This window comes from Terrapene carolina, unplaced genomic scaffold (assembly GCF_002925995.2).
Source record: "Terrapene carolina triunguis isolate 2854851 unplaced genomic scaffold, T_m_triunguis-2.0 Scaffold833, whole genome shotgun sequence".
Lineage (NCBI taxonomy): Eukaryota > Metazoa > Chordata > Testudines > Emydidae > Terrapene > Terrapene triunguis.
In genome coordinates, this window is record NW_020665184.1 from 3,140,648 (window position 1) to 3,167,202 (window position 26,555).

General features: G+C 59.5%; 1 protein-coding gene across 2 annotated transcripts; it reads left to right on the forward strand.

The window, feature by feature from the left end:
• The first annotated feature begins 95 nt into the window (after window positions 1-95).
• TYK2 (tyrosine kinase 2) lies at window positions 96-26,555 on the forward strand. Of its 2 annotated transcripts, none has more exons than XM_026660617.2 (24): window positions 96-1,212; window positions 5,226-5,420; window positions 7,295-7,418; window positions 11,234-11,378; window positions 12,099-12,262; window positions 12,684-13,068; window positions 13,915-14,109; window positions 14,772-14,929; window positions 15,010-15,130; window positions 16,641-16,818; window positions 16,965-17,071; window positions 17,322-17,498; window positions 17,886-17,973; window positions 18,268-18,395; window positions 19,153-19,288; window positions 20,416-20,567; window positions 20,967-21,117; window positions 21,525-21,622; window positions 22,205-22,397; window positions 22,946-23,064; window positions 23,396-23,568; window positions 24,235-24,352; window positions 24,466-24,576; window positions 25,422-26,555. In XM_026660617.2, exons 2-24 carry the CDS (start codon window positions 5,237-5,239, stop codon window positions 25,554-25,556), a joined length of 3,540 nt encoding a protein of 1,179 aa, XP_026516402.1. In that variant the 5' UTR covers window positions 96-1,212; window positions 5,226-5,236; the 3' UTR covers window positions 25,557-26,555. The 2 variants fall into 2 exon arrangements, with proteins under 2 accessions (XP_026516402.1, XP_026516401.1); XM_026660616.2 differs by lacking the exon at window positions 96-1,212 and adding an exon at window positions 2,802-2,956.

Below are 26,555 nucleotides of genomic sequence, written 5' to 3' on the forward strand. Positions count from 1 at the left end.
GGGGGTGTCGGGGGAGCAGGCGTAGACGGCTCTGCTGCTGGAAAGCATGGGGGAGTCATGGAGATGGAAATGCCTCGTATAGCTCCTTCCTCTGTCAAGTCTAACCCGTCTGGCCCTGGCGAGGCTGGGATGGGAGAGGGGTCAGGAGGCTGTGGCGCAGAAGCTGGGAGAAGGGGTGTCCGGCATGAGAAGGAGTCAGGCTGGCTGCAGCAGAAATGGGGTGTCGTGGGGGCACCGGGGTGTCAGTTGCGGGAAGAAGCCGGCTCCCTTCCTGTGCTAGTGGGGAGGGGCACAGGAAGTGTGAACCTCCTACTGCTGACTTGCTTGTTGAATGCAAAACAGCTGCCCTTCCCAGGGGCCAGGGCGCTGCCAGCTTGCCCTCTGACTCCACCTTTCCCGTGGACTTCTTTGAGTTGCGGTGCTCTCTGTCTGACCGCGGGCCTCCCTGCTCCACCATTTCCGGAGGTGCAGGATGCTCTTGGTATCCTGGCTGGTGTGGGTCTTCCCTTGAATTTTTCCCGGGTGAAGCTCGTGGGAGCACTGGGCTCATCTTGGATCTGTTTTTATTCTTCTTTCCTTAGCAGAGCAGCAGTTTCAAACTGTTCCCTGCCCTGAAGCCCTTGTGGGCGTAACCTTTGGGGGGCTCCTCTAATTTCCAAGGCAAAGGAGAGTACAGAAGGCTGATCTTCTAGGCCTGGTAGTGGGCCCTTGCCTCAGGGAGCTGATCATCTCCAGGGTAGACTCAGGTCAGGCTAGCTGGTCCCAATGGCCCCTTCTGGGGTGAGAGTCTATTGAGCCGCCTTGACAGGCGAGAGCAAAATAGACCAGATTCACTGGTTCGAAGCCTGGAAGGGCCCATTCCCGCTCTCTGGTCTGACCTCCTGCTGAACACGGGCTGGGGCACTTCCCCAGATTCATTCCTCCTTTGAACTAGAGCAAAAATCCAGTCTTGATTTTAAAATTGCCCATGATGGAGAACCCATCCCAGGCCTTGGTAAGTTGTTCCCATGGCTAATGACGTCTGTGGTTAAAACTTTGCCCCTTGTTTCCAGTCTAACTCTGTCTAGCTTCAACTTCCCACCGCGGGCTCTTGTTGCCGACGCCAGGAAGGGCCGAAGGGGGGTTGCTCGTAGAGAGATGAGATCGTGGTTATTCGGTGTAGGCAACTGTATGTCCAGGAGGTTCCAAGTGTATTAACAGGATGATTAAAGTGTAAGTGCTGGGGGCCGGAACCTCGGCGGGGGTCAGTGGGCCTAGCTTCACTGAAGACAGTGGAGCGGCTGAGTTCATTTACACCAGGTGAGGCTTTGGCCCTCTTTTGGCAGGTTGGTGCTGCACGGATGTCTCTTAGGTGTGGTTAGGTCGAAGCCAGATTGAAGGCTTGGTGCATAAAGGCTTTGCCTACCTGCCCCAACTGCGTTTGTTTGACTTAAACTGGTTTTACCTGATAGATTAAATCAGTGCAAAAGGCTATATGGACCCTGTTCTGTCGGTTTAAACTGGGCTCATTTTGGTTTCGCTTACGTCGGTCAGGAATCAGTTCAACTCACGCCCAGATGAGCCACTCTTAAACCAAAATAAGAATGTCCACGCTGGTAGGCACTGGCTTAACTAAATTGGTTTAAAAACCAGTTTAAGTTAAACCAGTGCAATTTGTGTGTGTAGACAAAGTCTAGGTTCCTGAAGGGGTGCTATCATGAAAAAGGGAAGTGCCTCCCCTTTGGCTTTGGTGGTCTGCTCTTTAGTTTGTGTCCAGTTCTCCCCCCCCCCCCCCCCTCCCCAGCCTTGAGTTTGTGGCTGCTTCGGATTCGTTTGCACTGGAGGCGTGCCCAGTTGCAGCCATTGGTGTAGATTTGCCACTGCAGATTTCTAGCCTAGATTGGCAAAGCCGCTGAAAGCCATGATTTGCAGCTGGATCCCTCTTGCGAGCAGGGGTGACTCTACCATTGCAAAGTGTGGTGTACAGCAGTTTTGCCTGTCTGCCCTAGGGGCTTTCTCTGGTGACTGAGATCCCCAGGCCTTCATGTGGGTGAAAATAAACCGCAAAGGTTGAGGATGTGTGCTTCGTGACATCCTGCCAGCTTTGCTCTCTTGCCCTAAGGCCGAGAGGCCTGAATCAACAAGATTCCTGCTCTCCAGGAACAGCAAATATTTCAGAGCGCTCGTCCCTGTTACAAGGGTCAGGAGAGAGGCCACAGGTGAAAATGGGGGAAGCCAAAGGAAAACATTCAGGGCAGTGGCTGTCAGTTGCTTCCAGTCTGAGACCCCTCCACGCTTCTATTTAGCAATATGGGAAGGGCAGCGTGGTCCCAACCCTGGGGCACCCCCAGGGTCCTTAAATCAAGAACCCGCAACTTTGAAGGGCAATTTGGGGTTCCCCAGTTCCTGTGCCTCCGTAATGTTATGGAACTTAATGAATACGAAACAAACCCCAGGCTCCTGTAATTGTCAGATTTTCCTGTGTTTTGCTTTGTCAAACTGTTGACGTTGCAACTTGAAAGCTGGAGAAACCCTCCAAGCTCTTCCCCAGAATAATGGACTATCTCAGCCGCTGCCAGTGGGTAGCCTGCCTGCGGGCTGATAAAGGGTCTGGTTTTTCAGAGGTGTGGTGCACATGGCCGGTTGGCTTCAATGGGAACCTGGGGTGCTGGTGCCGGGTGCCCGCAGCTCCTTCGAGTTAGAGGCACTGAGCCCTCCTGCAAACGGAGTGCAGGGGCAAAGGCCACATGCGGGAAGCAAATCTTCACCTTGCCTGGTTTACAGAAATGAGGAAGCAAGGCTTTTTGAGAGGAGGAACGGCTGTTCGTTTTGGATTCCATTCTGGTCACTGGCAGGGGTGGGGAGCTGCCCAGGTTTAGCGTGAGGATGTGTCTGAGGGATCCTGTTAGTCACTTAGGTTTGAGAGGCTTTGTACCGAACCCGTCTTTCCTCCACTAGGGCCCCCGTCTGGAGCCGGGTACGGATGAGGAATCCCTAGAAAACTGCTTCTCGCTGACGTTTTACCCTCTTCTCCACTTTCCCCTCCCCCAGCAAGAGTAAATCAAACCCGGGCAGCCCACGCACCACAGACCCGTTCCTCTGCTGAGTCAGTAGGAGGAATGTGACCTGGCAGTAGTGTAACCAGCCATGCAGTAGCTGCTGTGCCATGGGGGGGGGGGGGGGCATATCTGATGAGCTCCCCCACAGGTGAGGGGTGGCTCGAGATAAGCCGACTCACTCAAGCGCAACACCCACCCTCCCCCCACCACCTGGCTCCTGCGGCAAGCCACTGAACTGCACAGAGCGCTCACAGGGAGCAGAGACACAGCAAGGTCTCTGGTGTATTTGCTTACAAACCTAAACAGCTGTATTTCCTTAAGCTGTTTTGCTGATAGCCGCCTTCTCCCCCAAACAGAAAAGGATCAGCGAGACTTTATCCTGGGTATCGGTACTGGGGGGGTTGGTCTTCTGGAGGGGCTTAATCCACTTGGAATGGGGGGTGGGGTGGGTGTTGTTGTGTTGCTCTGTCTGCTCCCCTCTCCAGCGCAGGGGCCTGCGCGCGTGCGGATGTCTCATTTCTGCACATCCAGGCCCAATTGTGGCTCCACGGCGGCAGGTCACGTGCAGTCTCTATTGTCACTGACTAGCCCATTTTTCTGAGCTCTCCAGGCGTGTCTGATGTCAAAGCGAGCCCTGCGCTTACAGCCTGTTCTGTGGTTGCACATGCTTAATACTCACTGGGCTATTGCGGCCCCAAGAGGTTCGCCTTTCTCCCCCTCCTGAGTCGCTCTGGAGCCCAGCCCCAGCAATCTTGCAGCTGTTGCAGTGGGGGCGCCTGGGTGAGCCATTGCTGAGCCTTTACGGCTCCGGGGAGCAGCTTTTTATCTCTGCAGGGCTTCGGGCTGCTTATCGGCTGCATGGTAGGCAGGACCTCCTCTGTCTCGCTGGCTCTGGTGGGGAATACATGCCATGGAATGGCAGGATACTTCCCACCCTATGTGGGAGTTCCCTGCTGAACGCGGAGGAAGCCAATAGCTGTGTGCTAAGATCTGTCTTTAGTCAGCAAAAGGCACCTGGCTGCATGTTTAGCTGGGTATAGAAGCCAAGGCCTGCCCTGTTACAAAGGCACAGCTCCCACTGGCTTCTCCAGGGGGAAGCACCCACGTAACTGGGGGCAGAACTGGGCCCTGGCTTAAACTAGAGTGTTGTCTTGTGATTAGAACAGGAGGGAAGGGAGCCGGGACTCCTGGGTTCTCCCCAACTCGGGGAGGGAAGTGGGATCTAGTGGGTTAGAATGGGGAAGCTGGGAGCCAGGACTCCTGGGTTCTATCCCCGGCACTGGGAGGGGTGTGGGGTCTGGTGAGTTAGAATGGGGGGGGGAGGGGCTGGGAGCCCAGGCTCCTGGGTTCTGTTCCCATTTCTGTCACTGACTTGCTGCACCCCCTTGGATAAGTCCTTCCCTCTCTTGGCTCAATAGAGAAGTGTCTTTGGTCTGCATCTTACGCTGGCTCACGTGGTCTGTTCCGCTGGGCAAAGTGCTGTTAGACTTGGACCCAGCTGTGGTTTGTCTGCTGGGGTTGGGGGGGCCCTACCTGCCAGGCTGACGGATCCCTCGTTGTGTGAGTAGAGCGGTGGAGCCTGGCCCATGAGAGAGAGAGAGAGAGACCCACCAGAGAGGGAGGGACAGGGGCAGGACATCTTTGCTTTCAGGGCTCTGGGCGCTGACCCCTGGCTTCCCCCAGTTGTTTGGGTGGGGTGCGGTGAGCCTGGCTATTGCAGAGTAATGGGGTGGTGGAGCGAGGGCCAGAGTATGTCCCTGTTCCGAGGCTCCTGGGAGGGTGACTGGGCTTTGGGGGCTGGTGTTCCTCCGCCCTGGGGGGGCGTGCCGCGCCGCAGGGACCCCATCGCTCAGAGGCAAATGGTGGGCGCTGGCCCAGGGCGTTTGCGGTGTGGTGACGCCTCACTCCTTTCTGGCCGGCTAGTTCCTCTTCCTTCTCCCTGCTGGACTTGCTGCCTTCCTGGGGCCCTCCTAGGACCCCTCCCCTACTGAATACAGCCATGGCAGGCTTCTTCCAGCTGGCTGGTCCCTGGGACACGAGCACCCGCAGCCACACATCTCGCCAGTGAGCCAGAGCAGCGATGTTCCTTTGACGCCGTCAGGCCCCGGGACCCCCGCAGCACTGCCCTGAGTCCTGCCGGAGATCGGCCCACCCTTTCCTTACAAACGCTTCCCTCTCTCCTTTCAGGCCCTGGCGAGATGTCTCTGTGCCAGTGTGCGGGGAAGCACAGCGACTCAGACATGGAGGGCTGCTGCTTCTCTGCGGGCGGGGGCCTGAAGGTGTACCTGCACTGGAGCGGTGAGGAGGAGGAGCGGTGCCAGACCTACACGCAGGGGGTGCTGAGCGCAGAGGAGATCTGCATCGACATTGCCCAGAAAATCGGTGAGCGCCGGCTGTGTCCCTGGGCTACCGCTGCTCCAGACAAGCCTCCATGAGTCTGCCCCTGCCCCAAAGACAGGGCTCTGAGCAGTCACTTGTGCTTAACGCTGCTGGATCTGCCAGGGGGGGTCACTGCCCAGCGCTGCGTTGGGGTGGGGGCTCATCCCTCGCTTCAGACTCAAAGATGAAGGTTCCCTCTGCTTCCCTATGATGCTGCTGGGTCAGCGAGCAGCGCAGGTTTTACGGGAGCGCCAGTGTCGTTAGAACTGTTACCGCCCCGGGGGTACGATCCAAAGCCTGTTCTTCCCTTTAGCGGCAAGGGGCTGTTGGGGCATGTCCCCTCCTGAGATACCAAGAACTGTGAACTCGGGTGACCCCAGGTTGCTAGCGTGCAGCTGCTCCACAGGCCACCCTCTGCCTTGTCTGAAGGCAGCCGCGCTGCCAGCCCGGCCCTGGCACCCTCCGCGTGTGTCCTCCCTGTAACCCTGAGCTCTCGCTGGCCAGTGCAGTCTGCGATGATGTAGCTCTGCCCATGGGGATTATGAATCACGTCCTTTGGATGATCCCAGCCATGGGCTGGTGCCGTAGAGCTGAAAGGGCCGTTACTCCATCCCGTGACCAGCTCCCCGCTCTGAACCAGCCAGTCCCTGACCAGAGGCAAAAGGCTCTAATCCCTACCTGCCACCGAGTCCCCCTTGCTATGGATTGTTGAGAGTTGCCATCCCCCTTAGAAGCTCTGTGTCCATTAGAGCTGGAGCTCTTACTAATCAGGCCCATTGGCTCTAGCCTCCTGTGTGTGTCTGGGGTTCCTAGGCGTAGGGTGAATCTCCCTCTTCTCCTGTGCTCTGGCTGTCGGGCCTTTACTGGAAGGCTGAGTTATCGGAGCATGACTAGCTCGACTGTGGTGATGCGGCCTCTGACTCATTGGCATCTTCTCGTGATAAACACTCTGCCACTCTCCAGGAACTTTCCCTGGTGAGCCGCAGGAGCCATGGATGTCACCGGAGCCTGGTTCTTAGGTCCCGTCCGAGCCGAGCCGCCAGGGCTGTGCAGGGGTATTTCCCTCTCCCACTGGGAGGAGGAGGGAGTGGTTGATGTGCCTTTTAACCCCGGGTTTGCTGCAAACCCCCTTTCCTCCTGCGTGAGGCCAGCTGACAAACCAGGCTGGGGTCATGTCTCCCATTGTGGTGGTGTTTTCTGCTTGGTGCAGATTTAAAAAAAAAAAAACCAACTCCGCAAACCCGTCACGCTGCTGAGAGGGTTGTCAGGCCAACTGGCTGCCTCTAAGCAACCAGCCTGGGGTGTGGCGATGTCTCTGGAGGAGGCCGTGTGGCCGAGTGCAGAGAGCACTGGACTGGGACTCAAGAGACCCGGGTTCTATTCCTGGCTCCACCACTGGCCTGCTGCTGGGTGACCTTGGGCAAGTCTCTGTCCCTCCCTGTGCCTTAGTTTCCCCATCTGCAAAACAGTTGTTGATACTGACCTGCTTTGTAAAGCCCTTAGAGATCTGCGGCCGAAGTGCTATTTAAAGGCTAGCTATGAGGATTCTTGTTAAAAGCAGGCTAGTTTTAACAAGTACTTTTACATTCTGAGCCGTCGCGTGGCTCAGAAAGGGCTAATTCCATTCTTGCATTGTGGGACTTGGGCCTAGATCTTGGGTCTCCGAGCATCAGGCGCTATTCCTGCCGTTGGCACTCAGTGAAGGAGTCCGTTACCGGTAAAATCCTGTAACGGGATGGAGAGAACTGGGAACCGCTTCCAGGACAAGACCATGAGAGAAGCGGCTTTGCGGCAGCTATAGAACGGTGCCGTTTAACGCCGGGGCAGAGGGGAAATGCACCCCTGCCATGGCACAGGAATTCTCTTGTCTCCTGCAGGGATCACACCGCTCTGCTACAGCCTCTTCGCGCTCTGTGACGTGCAGACCAGAGTCTGGCTCCCTCCCAACCATGTGTTTGAAATCAGCAAAGACACCAACCTGAATCTGCTCTTCCGCATGAGGTGAGAATCGCTCCCTGGGGTCACGAGTGGCTCCTCACACGCTCTCTACTTTTGCCAGCTGCAGTTCGGGGCGAGGAGCCCCTTAGCCAGCTGCTATGGGGTAACGTGTCAGGCATTTGAATAGGAACGCTCGAGTTGGGGAGAGGCATCCCTTGGTCGTTTGCCTGGTTACCTGGGAAGGGAGGCAACGGAAACAATTAAGAAGCCTGGATAAAGGTTGGCATCAGGTCACACAGCAACCGGGCAGCATCTCTGGGGAAGTGAGACTCTGTGCATGTCTTTCTGGGTCTCCCTTGGGCTGACTGTACGGCCGAGAGCTGGGCGGTGCGCCCCTGCAGTGGAAATCTGTCACAGGATTCCTTGTGCCCCTCTATCCCAACCCACATCCCCTGCTGTTCCAGTCCGTGCTTCCCCACAGTCAGCTCTGCTTCTGCCATTCCAGACTTGGGCTTCTCCTGAGCAGAATCTACCAGTCACGTCATTACAGAGCGCTGGTGACGTGGACAAAGGTCCAGAGGGAAATAGGCTGGGACCCACCGAACTCATTCTATCTGTGACTTGGGGGTAGCGTGTTGATCTAGGTCTCCAGGTATGAAAAGAGGAGTGTGTGGCTTTCTTACAGCCGTTAGGCAGTTCTGCTTATTGATCTCGTCTCTGCGAGGCTCTTACAGACCACAGGAGTCATGCTGCAGGACCCAGCATCTCCTCCGAGAACGCAGTCACCACGACGGCAGGGCTTTCATGCTCGTTTTTATAGCGTCTGCGTCATAATAAAGGCAAAAGTGAACAGCGATTACAAGACTGTTTGGTCTGGGATTTTATTAGGTCCTGTGAACCTCTCCTCTGGCAACTTTCCTCTTTAGCACCAGTGTGCTTCTAATTAGAAAGTGGAATGTTTGCTTGTAGGCATCTTGTATGTCACTGTCGGGCATGCAGGTGCTGAGGACAGCGCTGACTAATTAAAGGCCGTCTGGTGCTGCACTGACGGCCTGCAAATACACAGTGGCCAAAGGGTCTGTATGGGAGGGCTTTGGCCGCCTGCATCGCCATGGTACTGGAGTGTGGATCGTGGGCTTCTAAAAAGCAGCCTGTTGCCAGCCTCATCTTCAGCGCAGACCACATATCCCAGCATGCTTAGCTGCTCAGCTCAAGATGGGGCAAAGCATGCTGGGCTATGTAGTCTTTGTGTTGCTCTAAACAGCATCGCTGTAGGCCACAATCTCTGTACCAAAGGTGAGGATGCATGCAGTCTGATTGCAGATAGAGCATAGGTCTCTGGCAGCTGAGCCCCTGGGTTGGACAGAGCATCAGTCACATTGCTAACGGACAGCCTGTTCCAACGGCCGGATCCAGCCCCTAGATTACAAATGGCTCACGCTGGATGCAGCAGCACTCTGTTTCCTTCCCCTCCAAGGCACAGCTAGGTGTCACTCCCCTGACCTCAGCCAGGACGGGTGGCTAAGCCACCCACGCCGGAGCACCGCTGCAGGAAATTGCGTGTCTCGGTATGTGAGCGTCAGAATAGCTTTGTGCTCGCTACCGCAGACAGCTGTGGCTTTGAGGGTTCTGGGGAGGATGCAGGCAGTGGAAACCGAAACTCGCTTTGGCTGGAGTTTTTCCATAGTGACTCTCCCCAAGATGGGTGTCTGGGGCCCAGCACAGCGGGGTCCTGCTCCTGGCTGGCCCCTCTGGGTGCGATCCAAAGAGCAACGCGTTAGTGCTGTTCTTTAAATAGTGGAGCACAGTGCTGGGGAGAGGTGCCAACCCAGGGAGACTGGAGGCCTCTAGCCACAGTGCAGGCACGATACAGCTGGTGAGCTAACCGTGCTCTGGCTACGAATTGTGTGGCCTGCCAGTCTTCGTACAATGTGCACCTCCTCCCACCCCGGCTGACACCTCTTGCCTGTTAGACAGTGAGCGTTCTGGGGCAGGCAGTGTGCCTTAGCACCCAGCATGAGGGGTCTCTGGGATGCAAGCAGCAGTGTTGCACGCTTCCCTCCCCTAACACACCCAGCTTGGACTAGAGCTTTGCTGTGCGAGATGGTGCACGCTCTGCCTCGAGGAGCCCACACTACCCACACCTATGTCCGGAGAGGCGAATGGCAGGCTCAGGGCCTGGGACAGTAGCTTGCTTGCTGCATTGGTAGCCGTTTGATTCTGTTGCTGTTTAACGGCTCAGGAGCCGAGCAAGTCTTGCTGCTGAACAGTCCTCTTGGCTGGGCATCCCTGCTTGACGGGCTCGGAGACCACTTGTGCTGCACATAAGTGACTCCTGTCCTCAGCAGCTCTGGTGCTGCAGTGGCTGCCTGCTGGAGCAGGCTTGCCCTGGTGAAGTGCTCGATGGAGATCCATGTTCTCATCACTTTATAGGCAGGGAAACTGAGGCCCAGAGGAGCAGCATGGCCTGCCCCACGGTGACTGAGTCAGTGGCAGAACTGGGCCTAGAACACAGGAGTCCTTAACTCTGAGAGGCGTGTCTGCTCTGGCGGAGACCTCTGATCCCAGGAGCCTTTGTAAACAGCAGGCTTTTTAACCTCCTCTCCTCTCTGCGCCCCGAGAGCAACTGGAGTTTGGTAACTATGGAGCCAGGCCCTGAGAGAAGAGGGTGCTCTCAGGCAAGTGAGTGCCAGGCGAGTGAAGTACATTCCTTCGGAAGAAGCCAGCTGGACCTGAGAGGTGTGTGTAGTCTGGCGCGTTTCCCTGCCCAGAAAACCCGGCCCCTGGAAACCTCCAGCCTCTCAAACAGCCTGGAAACCACAAGCTGGAGATCTGTGGGGGAGGTTCCCCGAATCGGGGGTGCAGGTCTGGGATGTACTGAGAGCCGTTCCTGGGCGGCGTCTTGGTCCCCGTGGCCAATGCAGCACTGCCCCCCTCACTTGTCTGTGCCGAATGGGCCTCGAAGTCTGAATTCCTCCTGCGGGGCGGGGCCTGGCTGGCAGAAATGTCCTGGGACACTCGCCCTGCTGCTGCTCTGGCTGAAATAGAGGCTTTTGGTCCCCAGCTCACTGCATTGGCATGGACGCTGTCTGCCAGATTGAAACCGTCTGCACCATGGGGGAGCGCTGGCTCATGCCCTTCCCCGCTGGAGCATGGGCAGGCGTTTCTCTGGCCAAGCTCTAGCGCTCGTTCATCTGTACGGAGCGGCCTGTAGCGTGCAGTGGCTCAGGCAGCAGCTGTGGGTGCCAGCACAAGGGGCCGAGACCCCAGCACTGAACAGGACGCACTTGCCTGGCTAGGCACCTGGAGGGTCCTGCAGCAGTGGGGAGGCTGGCAGGGTCAGGTCCTTGCTGATATAAATCCCTGAAACTACTGTATGCTGGTTTGCACCAGCCGAGGAGCCGGCCCTTAACTCTAGCAGGGTGTAGGTCTGCTTGGTTGTATTGCCAGTCCCAGAGGGGTGGTAGTGTGGTCTAGTGGAGAGAGAACTGGACTGGGACCCAAGAGACCTAGGTTCTATTCCCAGCTCTGCCACTGACCTGCTGGGTGACCTTGGGCAAGTCACTCCACCTCTCCATGCCTCAGTTTCCCGAGCGGTAAATAGCACTAATGATACTGGCCTTCCTTGTAAAGCACTTGGACGTGCACTAGTGAAAAGCTGGCTGTGTGGCCATCAGAGCTGAGCCCTGCAGCTGTGGAGACCAGGCCCCTTCGCTGTGACTCCTGCCTGCTGCTCGGGGCAGCTTGGAGGGGACTGACTCAGAAGCAGAAGAGGGAGGATTTTGTAGCCAGGGTCTGGCAGCTGCTAAACCACTGGGCTCAGTGGTGCTGTGGCCCTTCCCGCCTCCCACAGGTTTGTCTGTGTCTGTCTCCCACAGGTACTACTTCCGCAACTGGCATGGGATGAGCGACAAAGAGCCGGCCGTTTACCGCAACGTTCCCCGGCAGAGCGACGCCCTCGAGGACAAGCTGCAGGGCGGTGCGCTTCTGGACAAGTCGTCCTTCGAGTATCTCTTTGAGCAGGTGGGGGCCCCGGTGCCGTGACTGGGAAGGGCTGGCGGCCGAAAGGGTTAGATATAGACCCGGGGCTCCCTAGGGATGAGTGCCGCTTTCACCAGCGCTTCTCGCTGGACACCTCTGATACTCGGCTATGAGCGTGCCGAGTGCAGGATGAGAACCTGTGTCGCACAGACAGGGATCTGACACCTGCCTCAGTGGAGACTCGAGCGCTGATTCCCAAGGGCGCTGGCACAATGTTTTTCTCGGCTTCCCCGTCACCCGAGCTGGTGCTCTCCTGGGTGTGCATTCCTTTTCTAATTCAGTGGCAGGAGGCTGTGGGCTGGGGAAAGGCTTACAATGATGTAGAAATGGCCAAACCGGATCAGAGCAGGGGCCCATGTCCCTCTAGCCCGGTATCCCATCTCGGACAGGGGCAGCACCAGCTGCCTCAGAGGAAGTGTGGAATATCCTGCCCCGAGGGAAGTTTCCTCCTGAGCCCTGATAGCTCAAGGTCAGGGCGCTGGCCCTGAAGCAGGGTGGGCTGCAGCTCTTCCAACACACAAGAAAATCTTTAAGGTTTTGCCTCATTTGATGTAAAGATATTCCAAATACGCTCCGGGCCGTAGGAGCTGAGAAGGGCTCTCTCGGTGAGGCTCAGAAGGAAGACCGCTACATTGGAGTGTATGGTTTGAGTCCCCTTTTCTCTGTGGAGAACGTTGTTTTGTTCGTTGGTTCCCTTTGCAGGGGAAATACGAGTTCATTAATGACGTTGTGTCTCTGAAAGACCTTCAGAGCGAACAGGAGATCCACCGGTTTAAGAACGAGAGCTTAGGCATGGCTGTCCTTCACCTCTCTCACATGGCTCTCCAGCGAGGCGTCTCTCTCGAAGAAGTGGCCAAAAAAACCAGGTGATTGCGGGGTGGATGGGCATCGGCGGTGTGCTGTCCACCTTCGTCCCAGGCACTACAGTTCAGCTAGTGTGCGCCCGCTGAATGGGGCGGAGCTTCCTCACGCCAGCGCTGGAAATAATACGGCTTTCGTGGAGGTGGTTTCTGGAGCCCATCATCGGAGTCGTCTGGCAGCAGGTGTTGGAACTGAATTGACCCCAGGAGAGCGCGCTTCTCCTCCAGCGGGCACCCTGCGACCCAGGGGGCGGTAGGGCCTAAGACATGACACACTGTGCCGGGTGCTAGGGTTCGCGTTGTGTGACTGCAGCGTCCTTTCTGCATGCTCTGCTTTGCCATTTGCTCTCCCTCCTGTGCGATGCCCCTCCCGGTGAGCAGGCGTGCTAACCTACCTGGGGGCCGTTCCTTCCCCTGTCTCTCCCAGCTTCAAGGGCTGCATCCCACGCTCCTTCTGCCGGCAGATCCAGCAGAACAACTACCTGACCAAGTTCCGCATGAGGAACGTCTTCAGGAAGTTCGTGCAGCGCTTCCAGCGGCACACGGTCAGTGCTGGGAAGCTGACGGAGCAGGACGTCATGTACAAGTACCTGGCCACCTTGGAGAACCTGGCCCCCCGCTTCGGGAGCGAGCTCTTCCCGGTCCTTTCCCTGGAGACGGCCTCTGAGGGCGAGAAGGTGCTGCCCTGTATCAATGGCGGGCACGCGCAGCTGGAGGACGGCTGTGCGTCGTCTCCCAGGGACAGGCCCGCCACCCACGAAGTCCTGGTCACCGGCACGGACGGGATTCAGTGGCGGACTGTCCCTGTTCAGGTAGGCTTGTACCCGGCTCCCCTGCCATGGGGGGCCACTGGCTCCTCTTCCTTGGGAGTCGCAATCGGCGGTGCTGGTCCGGTTCTAGCTAGGGCTGACCCCCTCTTGTTCAAAGGCACTGCGGCCTAGTGGATAGAGCCCAGGGCTTGTGCTCAGGAGACCTGGGTTCTGTTCCTGGCTCTGCCGCTGGCCTGCTGTGTGAGTCATGGCCCTGCTCTGTGCCTCAGTTTCCCCATCAGTAAAATGAGGGTGATGGTCCGTCTTCGGCCCAGGCTGGGGTAGGGAATTTAGGTGATGGTAGTGACCTCCTGTGAGAGCTGCTGCTGAAAAGTGCTAGGCAAGAGCCAGGGAGTGGTGGTTAATGGTATGCGCCCGGGGAAACCCCCGTCTCCGAAGGCACAAGACTAGCCTGGCCTTGAGGGCCCAATGAATGAGGGTGGCATCGGTCCAGCGTCCGGGGCTTGCTGTGTTCCGTGCCACGCAAGCGCTGCTAACCCCAGGGACTTGCTTAGCAAAGCGCGTTTCTATCCCTGGCAAGTGGTGTGCTCGCTCGGGCTTGCCTCGGTGCTGGCATGAGCCGTGCTGCTGCTGCTGGAGCTGAAAATGCTGCCTCTGGAAGAAGATGGGGCAAGCCCAGCTTCCCAGGGCGTGCTGCTAAGGCTGAGTCAGAACTGATGTGGGGCGGGAGGCGCATGAGGTGGGGTGAAGGGCTAGATGCTCGCTGGCGGGAGCTGGTGCCGTGGGAGAATGCAGGCCAGGCCTGGCCACCGCTTCACCTAGTCTGTGGATGCTGCCCAGCCCCCTGGAAAGCCGGAGCTGTGACTCTGCTTTGTTTTACTTCCGCAGAGTGCAGAAAGCCACCCCCACCGGGGCTATTTTGGGAGGAAGACCAAGGCCAAAGAGCTGGACCCCAAAGGGCCGTGTCAGCCAGTGGAGAGGAGCGAGGCCAAGTGGGTGCGCTTCTGTGACTTCCAGGAGATCACGCACATTGCCCTTGAGGACTGCAAAGTCAGCATCAACCGGCAAGACAACAAGTGCCTGGTGAGGGCTCTCCCTGCGTGACGGGTCTCTGGAGCGGGGACTGCCTTTCTCCGGCTGTGGGAGGGGAGTGGGGGCTAGTGGTTAGAGCAGGGAAATCCTGGGTTTCATCCCCAGCTCCACCTGTGATGTGGTCTTGGCCAAGTCAATCCTGCGTACGTCTATCACCCGGTAACTGGGGGGTGTTGGGCTTTAATCACTGAATGTCTGTCCAGTGCTTTGAGACCCGTGGCTCTGAGACGGGGCGAGTCTTTCTCCTTTCCTATCCCCCTGCCCCTCGGCTCCAGGGTCAGCCCATTGGAGATGGGAGGGGGTTGGCATTAGAGGGCAGACTAAGGAACGGTTACTGGCTCCAGCCATCTCCAGGATGGGGGGTGCCGGGGAGGGGACCTAAGGGAGCTGTGGGCAGAGGGGGCGGGGTCAATACCAGAATCTTGGGGCTTTCCCATAGTGCATCAGGATTCCACAGGTGTTCCGGTTAGTGACGTGCCAGCTGCTGGGAGTGCCAACCCATGTGTTGAGCGCTCAGGGGTTCATCCTTGAATCACTGGCTGGCTCAGAAACCGGAGCTGGGACAGTGAAGGGAGGGGAGGGGGGAGGCGAGGCCTGGGCAGCCTCTCGGCCAGCCAGTGATGACGCCCCGTGGCTGTTTTTCCCTCCCCCAGGAGCTGGTTCTCCCGTCATACGAAACGGCCCTGTCCCTGGTGTCGCTGGTGGACGGCTACTTCAGGCTCACGGCCGACTCCAGCCACTACCTGTGCCACGAGGTGGCCCCGCCACGGCTGGTGATGAGCGTCCTGAACTGCATTCATGGGCCAATGCAGTAAGTGGCGCCTGCTGCCGAGCGGGAGACCTGGGGGCTCCACGCGGCCTGGGCCCGTCTGACACCTTTCCCACCTCCAGGGAGGAGTTCGTCTTCGCCAAGCTGAAGCGGGAGGAGCAGGATGGGCTGTACATCATCCGCTGGAGCATCCTCGACTTCAACAGGCTGATCCTGTCGGTGGTGAAGAGGGACCGAGGCCAGGTGAGGCAGGTGTGGGGTGGGAGGAGGCAGGTTAAAGCAGTGGCCTGGCACTTGGGATGGTCCTTGGTTCCCTGGAGAAGTTTGTTCCCCAGTCCCGGCCCAGCCCTGGAGAAAGCCCCGTCTCCCACCCAGGCTAGCTTGGCCTCATTCCTGGCACGCCCTGCCAACTGCACGTCGCAGACCCACTTGTCCTGAACAGCATCTGGGCCGGGAGCCAGCCAGCGGCTCTGGGTGCAACAGGGGTTTGGGAGTGATGTACTCCAGTTGGGTGGAGTACATGGACCCAGCACCGAATGTGGGCTCCAAGCGTTGGCGTGCCACGCAGCAGAGCCGCTCTGGCTGGCTTTTACTGCTCTCCCTGTGTCTGGAGGGGTTGGGCCAACCTGTGTCTGATCCGGGCAGCTCCAGACGTGCCAAAAATATGTGCAGCCACCTCTGGGGTGGAAAGTGGCAACTTAACAGACAAAGAACACAAGAGTGGGGCAAAGGGAGACTTAGAGGAAAGACAATGGGGTGAGCCAAGGGACTTTCCCAGGCCCGAGCCCTATTGGAATCCAGCTCCTTTTGCCCTGCTGCCCAGGCAGAGCAGACGCATCTTCCCTGAAAGTCTCATTAATTCCAACCTCGCTCAAGTACACGCATGTCCCAGCACGCAGCTGCCATGAACGCAGGGCCGCTTGGGCATGTGCCCTGCCAGCTGGCACACGCCTCTCCATAGAAACACTCCCTTTCCCTGGCGCCGCCAAGCCTTGCATGGCGGGTCCCTGGCGCAACTCTCCACACAGTCGCCCTGGGGAATGCAGGCCACGATGCCAGGGGCCGGCAGGTGCCAGGAGGAGCCTTGTGAGGAAGGCTGCCGCTGGTACAGAATCTGGGGGTGCTGTGTAACCGGCCGGGAAGGTACGGGCTGCCCTGACGTCTCACTTGCGGTGAGAGCGAGTGCTCTCTCCTGAGCCGACCTAGTTACTGCAGGAAATGCTGGAGCTGAGCAACAACTTCCTTCTCTGGCTTGAGCGCGCTCAACCGGCTGGCGTAGGGCAGTGGCAGCAGACAGGCTTAATCGAGAGGCACAGACCTGGCCCGCCCGCTGTCTGAAATGGCAGCGCTGCCCGGAACCCTGCTGAGCCGGGGTGTGGCCAGCTGGCTGCAGCTCGGATGGAAGAGGTGCTGCTGGGCTGACTGCTTGGAGAGATGAGCTGGGGGGATTGGGATGAAATCTAGGCAGCCAGTGGTGGGGAGATGCTGGTTAGCCAAGCGCAGGGGCCTGACCCCAGACCCTGCCTGGAGCCCAGTGCTCTGAACCAGCGAGTGAATAGGGAGAAGTTGCCCGCCCCTGCTGCCCACTCATGATTTTTAGTGGCGTGGGTGATGGCAGGGTCCGCGTGATCAGGCGTAAGATTGTCATTGGGGCATGTCCGTGCTGAGCGGGGGTTCTGGGAGCCATGGACGTTGGGTTACCCTGTCACAGCGGAGTCTCTCTCCCCCTCTCTCCCTGGGCCCCGGGACGCAGGCCACACCCAAGTATAGGCAGTTCCGGATCCAGAAGAGAGGCGGCTCCTTCGTGCTGGAGGGCTGGGAGCGGGAGTTCTCCACCGTACGGGAGCTGATGGATGTTCTCAAAGGCTGCACGCTCAAGTCGGGAGATGAGAGCTTCACCGTGAGGAGGTGCTGCCCGCCGAAGCCGGGAGGTATGAACCCCCTCCGCTGGTTTGGGCCGTGGCTCTGCCCCAGCCCAGGGCTCTCACATGCAGAGAGCCAGGGCAGTCTCCTAAATGGTTTGTTTCAAGGCTGATGGAGTCTCTGACCTCCCCTTCCTGTGGGCCTCTCCCCATAGAGATTTCAGACCTGATCATCGCCCGGAGGGTGAAGGACAGCACCAGGCAGATCCTGAACCTGACCCAGCTCAGCTTCCACCAGATCCGGAAAAACGAGATCACCCAGGTCAGCCTCCCTGACGAGGCTCCGGGGGGACGGGTCGGTGTCCTGGAGGAGAATCGATGCGCAAGGGAAGCTGAAAGCCGGTGCAGTGGGGGGGACTGGGGAGCGGGTGCTGGGCCTGGCCCAGTGACCCCAACAGGAGTAGGGGCTCAGCACCTTCATCCCAGGGCCGGTCTCCCTCTGGCCATGGTGGGGGGCAAGCGGGGTTCTCCCTGCGGGGCCAAGTGACCCCTTGCTGCTGTCTCCCCTGCAGAGAGCTCATCTGGGCCAGGGCACCCGCACCAACATCTACGAGGGTGTGCTTCATGTTTGCGGGGGTGCTGGCGGGGACGACGAGGCCGAGTACTTCTCCACCGAGCAGAACAACAACAGTCGGGAGATGCATGTGGTACTCAAGGTGCTGGACCCCAGCCACAGGGACATCGCCCTGGTGAGCCGAGCCCTGGGGCTGGGAGGGAGGGAGTGCTGGGCATGTGCTGAGCCCAGCCTGCTGGCGGCTCAGGGCCGGAGATCTACGGTGTGAACGGGCTCAATATGCGGGACGCCGCGCGGACTGAGACCAGGACCCTGCCTGGGAGCCTCCCGATGGTGCCGTAGCCTGGGGGTACTCGGGAGCCCAGGAGGAAGGGTGACTGAATGTGGGGAGACGGCCCTGGACCTGGATAGGAGCCTGGGGGAGGAGGGGTGAAATGGCCACACACTGGCCCTGCCAGCAAAAGCCCCACCCCAAGCCCGCTGCCTGCTTCGGTTAGCTGGTCCGAGGTGGTTGTCTGTCCCGGGGACCGCGCTCCAGTGACTTCCCCCCTTCTCTCTGCAGGCGTTCTTCGAGACGGCCAGCCTCATGAGCCAGGTCTCGCATATCCACCTGGCCTTCGTGCACGGCGTCTGCGTGCGGGGCTCCGAGAGTGAGTAACAGCGCCCCAGTGCGTGGCCCTCCCCTGGATGGCAGCTGCAGCTGGCTCCCTAGCAGCCTGTCTGGCCCTTTGCCCCCGCAGAGGGGCTCAGGAGTATACCCTGAATGCCTCCCCTCCCCATCCTGCCTGGGCAGGGGGTTTCATCTCGGCAACAGTTGATCAGACTGCGACTTGCCGGCACGTCTGTCCTGAGCGTCCTCAGCTGGGCCCCAGCCTGTGGCACTGCCTTGCCCTCCAGTGCCAAAGAGCTAGGCTTGTAAGGAACGGCCTCTTCTGCCCTCTCAGATATCATGGTGGAGGAGTACGTCGAGCACGGTCCCCTGGATGTCTTGCTGCGGAAGGAGAAAGGCCGGGTGACCGTCGGCTGGAAGATCACGGTCGCGAAGCAGCTCGCCAGCGCCCTGAGCTACTTGGTGAGAAGCTGCGTTTGGAACTGGGATGTGCCCTGGGCGGTGGTGCATTCCTTTGAGGCTGCTCTGGAGAGCCATGGGCTTGTTTAGGCACCTTTTGCCCCTGCTCCTCTCTGCTCCAGCCCCCCCTGGGGAGCGCCATCCGCCAGCGCTCAGCTGGGTGTCCCCTTCAGCACTGGATCCATCTGGGTAGGGCCTCAAACCCTCTCCTTGCCGCAGCGTCCCAGCACCTCCCCACCCCGGGAAGCACGGAGCCGAGGAGCGATTCACCCAAAGTCGCCCAGCAGGACGCTGGCGGCGCTGGGGCTTGAACCCAGGCCTCTCGCCAAGGTGCACCACTAGGTCTGAAACTGCGTGACTCCGTCTCTGGTAACACGTGAACCGCGCTCCTGGTCAGAGCGAGGCCCGGAGGCTGGGGAGAGCCGGGAGTGGAACGCTGCCTCCTCCCTTCCTTGCTAGGGCCGTTGCCAGTGGCTCAGGAGTGCTCCCACGCTCGGCAGCTGCTTGGAAAGGCTGCGGGTGGCAGGACGTAGCCCTGTGCAGAGCTGCACAAAGGCCAGTTGGGCCTCCTGCTCCTGCTCTCCCCACACATCTGTCTCGCAGAGGGGGGAAGAGGCAGGAAGCGAGTGCCTGCGTGTTGAGCTGGGACGGGACCCATCGTTCCAGCCTGGTCTTCAGACCCTGCGGAGCACCTGGAGTATCTTAAAGGGACGGGGCTCCTCACCGCTCACTTCATTTTTTTTTATTTTTTTTTTTACAGGAGGACAAAAACCTGGTGCATGGCAACGTGTGCGCCAAGAACATCCTACTGGCCAGGAAGGGGTTGGAGGACGGGTTGCTGCCTTTCGTGAAGCTCAGCGACCCTGGGGTCAGCTTCACGGTGCTCTCCCGAGAAGGTACCTAGTTCACGGTGCCCTCCCTCCAGATGCCCGGCTTGTCGGGGGCTGGGCTGGGCTCCCCGCAGCTCCCATGCGGGAGGAGACGTCCCAGAGTGCTGTCACCAGGCTCTGCAGCGGGGATTCCTGTGAACTATGCATCAGCTGGGATGGGCGCGATCATCCCAAGTTTCATTCGGGCGCCAGCCAGGCTTGGTTCGTCCTCCTGTCTGACCCTGAGTGGAGCCGCGTGAGTCGCTCGCTCCGGCAAGGATCCCTTAAGCAAACAAAAGGCGAGGCCTTTCTCCAGCACCTTCCGCCCAGGGGGTCCTCGAGCACTTGCCAAACGACTCAAGGAGTCACTGCATCCACCCCAGATGTGCAGCCACGTCTGGGGTGTGCTGTTGCAGCTGTTGGAACAGCGCACAGCAACACTACACACCAATCGAGGACAGGAAGTGGAGGGATAGTTTTTGATAGAAACAGTCGGGAGAATTGGATGCAGCATGTGCTCATCCATGCTAGAGTTTGGCCACCATCCCCTGAGCACCATGCTGGAGTCCTGTCCTGAGCTCCGAGCCCCACTCTCTGCAGCACAGGCCCCCTAGCCACATTGCGGTCAGCAATGACTCTCGGGGGAGAGCGCCTCCTACTGAACCCCCCATTCCATTTCCCTCCCACTGCCTCCGAGCGGAGAACACCCTCTGCTGAGCCCCGGTGCGCTGCCTGCAGCCCAGCTCTCCTTTGTGAGATGTGACCGGATCGGAGCACAGAGTGGTGTGGGTTACACGCCCATGGGGGACTCCGGCCCCCCGGCCCTGCTTGTGGGACTCCCGTTTGGTTTGCTTTGTCCTCTCCTAGCCAGGCGCCCGGCCCCTCCTGCTCCCCCAAGCAGGGCTGGGGACTCTGGAGCTCTTCCTGCCAGAGCTGCACATGTGACTCCTGATGTCCGCACGCAGCAGGGGTGGGTTGCCTGTGCAGAGCCGAGCTGGGTCACCGTGACCGGGCCCGACTCCTTCGGCGTCCGCCCCTTTCCTGAGGCCCTGCTGCAAGGGGCTTTCCCCAAACCCGAGTTCTTAGTGGTGTGCGCGGTCGCTCAGGCAGCGTCCCTGCAGCAGCTCCGAACCCCTCTCTCCTCTTCCCCAAAGAGCGAGTGGACCGGATCCCCTGGATCGCCCCTGAGTGCGTCCAGGATGTCGGCAGCCTCAGCACCGCAGCTGACAAGTGGAGCTTCGGCACCACCCTGCTGGAGATCTGCTTTGACGCGGACGTCCCGCTGAAGGAGCGCACCCCCTCTGAGGTAACGCCTGTGCCTGGGTGCCTGTACCCCCCCAGCCTGGTACGCGCCTGTCCCATAACCTAAGCTGTGCCCGCGAGCTGCCCTCCGGCTAGTGAGAGCGATAGCTGTAGCGGCTGGATATACTGTTTTTTTCTCTCAGACTCTAGCATCTCTTCCGAGGCTGGCGTGGCAGCGGGAGTGGAGTGAATCTCTGGGGCTCTAAACCCCACTGGGAAGAGGCTGGTCTGTTCTGTGGCAGGCCAGAGCTGCTCTGGGTGGCGGGGGGGCGGCAGGGGAGAGCGCGGAGTTTCTTGAGACAGCAGGAGTCGGGGCCGTGTGCACTGGAGGGCTTGGGGGGAGCTGGGGGGGGCTGTGTGGCTCGGTGTGGCTTGCTCAGTGGGCCCCCTCCTTTCCCCACAGAAAGAGCGCTTCTATGAGAAGAAGCACCGCCTGCCCGAGCCGTCCTGCAAGGAGCTGGCTGCCCTGATCAGCCAGTGCCTGACGTACGCCCCCAGCGAGCGGCCCTCTTTCCGGACCATCCTGCGGGACCTCACCCAGCTGCAGCCGCACAGTAAGCCCTCCGGCCCCCGCCAGCTGGCAGAGCGCACGCGGGGGCTGGAAACCGACTGAGGGAGACTTCCTGACTCCTGGGCAGCTCCTCGGCTCTGTGTCAGGCCAGGCAGGGAGGGTGGGGGCCCCCAGCGGGGACTGCAGCTCTGCTGGCGCCTGCCCTGCGTCGATACGCGACTCTCCCTCCTGGCGCTCAGTAGAAGGGACGATCCCCCTGCCACCCCTGGAGCCCAAGCAGGCTCGTGCAGTTACCCTGGGCTTAGCCCACGCCCCGCACCTGGCGCCCTACATCCTTCTGGCCACAACAGAGCTCCCTTGGCTGCTCCTCGGCTCGCCGGAAGAGGTCATCCCTGGCGCGTGGCTCGTGCCAGTCCTGTCAGTCACGTGGCTCTTCTCCTTGCGTTCCAGACCTCGTCGATGTCACCTCCGTGAGCCCCGACTTCCCTGTCTCGGACCCCACGGTCTTTCAGAAACGCTACCTGAAGAAGATCCGAGAACTGGGGGAGGTAAGTTGCATCCATAGCGACCCTCGCCCCGGTTCAATGGCACCGACCGAGGGAGGTAGAAATGGCTGCGTTTCCCGAGAGCTTGGCAGGTTTCTATAGGGATGCTGCGGACAGCCCCATCCCTTTAGCAAGGATAGACTGTATGTCAGGGAAGTGTGAGCAAAGCCGCTGGCTGAGGCCCTGCGTTAGGAGGACACTTCCCCTACAGGCAGGTTAGGGCATGACTGCTGACTGAGGGGTTTCTTGCACCACTGCTTGGCTAGATGAGCCTCTCGTCTGCTCCGGCCTGGGTCGGCCTGTGCTGCCCTGTCCCTGGGAAGCTGGGATCCCCTGGCTGTTACTGTTCTTTTCCAGCCCAGCATGGGGCCTCCAGCGCTCTTTGGGCACTGCTCCCGACCTGCCACTAACAGTCCTCGAGCTCGGTCCGGATCCCAGGCTGGCAGAGGACGTTTGCACTGGAGACCTTTCTGTCTGAGAACCTTGTCTGCCCCAGCTAGTGCATCCCACGGGGCCTCTCCCTGCACCCGACAACTGGAGCCCTGCTCCGTGATGGGATCTCAAAGCTCCGTTTCTGTCTCCCAGGGTCACTTCGGCAAAGTGAGCCTGTACTGCTATGACCCCACCAACGACGGCACCGGGGAGATGGTGGCCGTGAAGTCGTTGAAGTCCGGCTGCAGCCAGCAGCTTCTCACCAGCTGGAAGAGGGAGATTGAGATCCTCAAGACGCTCTACCACGAGAACATCGTCAAGTACAAGGGCTGCTGCAGCGAGCAAGGTACAGCCCAGCCCCGCCACTGGGGAGCGGGGCTCCTGGGGGAGGATCGCGGCAGAGCGTTGTCTCCCCTAGTCCCAAGCTGGTTAGTGCCCTAACAGCCCAAGGCACATGCTCTACGGACACCTCCCAAAGGCTGAGCGTGCTGTGGGGCTCCCCTGCTTGCCCCCAAGGCGGGGTTAACTATGCATGTCCCCCCCAAGGCTGCTGCTTGGTGCCAGAGAGGTTAAGCCTTGATTGATTGCAAATCCCCAGGCCAGAGCAGAACGGTTGCACCTCTGTCAGCTGGCAGAAGGGAGCCCTAGGCACTCCCTGCGGAGGCTGGCAGAAGGGAGCCCTAGGCACTCCCTGCGGAGGCTGGCCAGCTGCTCTCCAGGAGCGTGGGATGTAAGGCATGAAGCTGCACATCGCAGGAGGGGGCTTAGCCTCTGGTAGGACAGTGGTGGGGATTCAGGCCATGGCTGCGTTCCCCTCGGCTGCGCCTCTCTGCTCCGCTGCCTACCGCAGCCCGTCCCGCTGAGCGCATCGCTTACATTCGGCTCCTCTTCCAGGGGAGAAGATCGTGCAGCTCATCATGGAGTACGTGCCCCTGGGCAGCCTGCGGGATTACCTGCCCAAGCACAACGTCAGCCTGGCCCACATCCTCCTCTTTGCCCAGCAAATTTGCGAGGTAACGACCGGGCCCAAGCCAGGCAGCGCGTGGGGAGCCTGTGCTGATGCTGTCACTGCCTGGGGGAGAAGGGACTACACCGTGCGTCTGTGCCGCTCCAGAGCTGGGGTGGGGGGGAGCTGGGGAAACAAACGATTGTGCAGTGCAATGTCCAGGGGAAGGAGTGGGGTCTAGTGGCTAGAGCAGGGGAGAATCTGGGTGCTGGGACTCCTGGGTCCTATCCCCAGTTCTGTCAGACTCTCCATGTGACCTTGGGCCAGTTCCCGTCTCTCCCAGATGCTTCATGGTCCTGGCTGCAGAATGGGGATAATCCAGTGTTTGCTCTCCACAGGGCATGGCTTACCTGCACTCCCTGCACTACATCCACAGGGACCTGGCTGCTAGGAACGTGCTGCTGGAGAACGAGAACGTGGTGAAGATCGGTGATTTCGGACTGGCCAAAGCCATCCCCGAAGGGCACGAATATTACCGCGTCTGCGAGGACGGAGACAGCCCTGTCTTCTGGTAAGCGTGGTGGGGTCCCCATGTTTCCCCTCGGAGGGCAACGCCGGTAGCTTGCTAGCCATCCCAGTGCCCTGGTGAATCTGCATTGTACGGAGCTGACTAGCCGGCCCCCTCTTGTTAATGGAGTGGGTTGGCCTGATTAAAATACAGGTCCCAGCACGGCTCAAGTTGGAGCATTGTATGCTGCGACCTGTAGTCTTTGTGAGCCACCCAGGTGAGTGGCCTCGGGCCACGTGCGAGCTGTGGTGGAAAAGCAAATTCAGTAACACCTGGAGGCTGTGTGCCCTGAGGATCGGTCTGCAGTGCAGCCATGGCGAGGACGACTGGGTAACCAGCATCTGTGCCGCCTCCTCCCTCGGCAACTGCCAGAGCAAGTCTGCCCAGAGATTGCGTCTGAATGTGATGGCTTCCTTCTGTACGTTCTCTGCCATGCCAAAGATGTGGCTGGGGGGGCCCTGAGGAATGGGATCGTGCCGGGTCTGGCCTGGGACACTCTGGGATGCTGTGCAGGGCCATGACGCAGAATCTCTGTTGTGAGCCCCTCGGAGCTCAAGTGCCGTTTTTGGAGGGATTCTTGCCACGCTCTGGCTGTGGGTCCCTTGTGCTGATGCCCTGTGGTTGCAGCTATAGCTTGATGGTGCCCGTCTCCCCTGCCCCACCCCGCAGGTACGCCATGGAATGCCTGAAGGAGTGCAAGTTCTATTACGCCTCCGACGTCTGGTCCTTCGGTGTCACTCTCTACGAGCTCCTGACACGCTGCGACTCCAGCCAGAGCCCCCCTGTGGTGAGTGGAGAGGGACTCACGGGGGCTTTCCTGCTCCTGGGGTTCGAGTTTGCTGAACAAGTAGCAAGCGGGACCCTCCCCCACCAACCAGCTTTGTTCTCCCTCCCTCTTAGAAATTCATCGAGATGATCGGCGCGACTCAGGGTCAGATGACCGTGCTGAGGCTGATCGAGCTGCTGGACAGGGGGAAGAGGCTCCCGAGCCCGAAGGACTGTCCTTGTGAGGTGAGGCTGTCGCGGTGTAGTCAGCGCTGAGCGGTGCCTGTTAATAACTTCACGCGGTGCTACAGCCCATTCCATCCCACCGGGACCCCAAGTGCTCCACAGACTATACAGGGATCACCTCTTGGAATGTAGCCACCTCTCCTGTGGGACGTGATGCTGCTTCCCGCTGCTCAGCAGCCTAGGACAGGAAGTGAAGAATCCAGTGATGCGGGAGGGCAACGCAGGAAAGCAGAATTGACTCCCTTTCCCCCACGATGCCCGGGATAGCACCACAGCTGTATAGGTGCTGGGCTTGGGCAGGCCCTCGATGAGCAGAAATACGCAGGTCGCGGACTGGCGTGGCAGGCAGAGACTGCCTCGCTAACGGGGGCTTTGCCTCCAGAGGGCCTGGCTAAAGACTAATTGCCTTCACTCTGATTAGGAATGGAAGCAGTAGGTTAGCCTTTCCCCTACACGCTGCTAAAAGAATGCAGGGTGAAATCCGGCCCCTGCTGAAGTCAGTGAGAGCTCTCCCTGGGATTCCACTCGGACTGGGCAAGCTTGAAGTCTCACCAGCCAGCTGCCCTGCCCTGGGCAGGGGCTGTATCCTCCAACGCCCATGGCCAGAGGCAGAGAGAACCCTCAGCTAGCGCAATAAGGGAGCAGTGGTGGCTTTTGTTACTTCGGTTTGGTTTTGATAGGCTTCGGAGCAGCGGAGGGTGCATGTCGGCCAGAGGGCCGTTCCACTGCTGCCTGCTAACGGGCCTGTTCCTGACTGCCTTCCAGCTCAGGGTGGGGGCGGCTGCTTTGACTCGTGGGTTTGATTTGTGCTCGGCCTGCCTTTTAACTGTTCTTCCCTTCCTCAGATCTACTGCTTAATGAAAAACTGCTGGGAATCCGAAGCTTCCTTCCGCCCAGCGTTCAAGAACCTCGTCCCCATCCTGAAGAACTTCCACGAGAAATACAAGGCTCAGGCCCCCTCGGTCTTCAGCGTGTGTTGAGTGGGATGCTTGGGAACTTGCTCGGGGAAGGACCACAGCTGCCTTCAGCTGGAAACCCTCCGGCGGAGAGGCCACTTTGAAGTGCTGGGGAGGGTTGGGACTTCACTTGCTGCCTCGGTGCCTGCTGCTGCGCGGCACCCTCCTACTCGATCCAGTTTTCCACCGTGTGCCGTGGAGTCCAGGGAACCCGCCGTGTAAGCAGAGATGCTGGCGAAGCTTCTCTTGCCACTTCTGAAGTACGGACCTGCTGCTTTGGCCTGGATTCCTAGGCTCTCCAGTCAGGTGGATTTTAATCCCGGAAAGTGGTTTCCTTCTAGGCTATGCAGCTAGAGGAACCTGTGGGGCGTCTAGCAACCAGGCCCAACTGCCTTCCTGGCACATCTCATCGAACCTCCTGGCTTGTGTCAGCGCTATGCAGCCAGAGCACTGTGCGTGTTGAAAGGGGCGGACGTGTGAAAAAGCCTCCTTGGAGCCTAACCCGCTGGATCCCGGGCTGCTGTCAGGAACTCCTAACGCCTTTGCAGGGAGCTGTGGGGGCAGAGGCTGGCGCTTGAGGGGTGGGTACAGGCCTGAATTTAGCCCTGTAACGCAGCATCTGGGGCAAGGGGAGGGAGGGGGTGCACGGTTAAGGCCGCTGCCCAGTGAGGGCTCGAAGCATCGTTAAAAAGGATACAGTGGGCCGGCGTCTGCTCCCTCCTCCAGCCGGACAGGGGCTCCCAGCCTGCCCTGCTCGGTGGTGCTTTTGCAGCTCGGGAATGGGCCTCTCTTGGGCCTGGCCCCCGCCTGTTCTTCACTGATGCTTTGGTGTTTGAGCTTGGGAAAGCTCTGGCCCATCCTCCAGCTGCTTGGGATCTTGCCCAGTTTGTACCATAAAGCACCACCGTGCCTGCTTCCGCTGGCAGCCACCGAGCACCAGCAGAGGTGCTCTACCCCGAGACAGCAGCCAGCTTCCTCTGTAACTCACCCCCCCCGCTCCCGTCTCTCCTTGAGCAGAGCCAC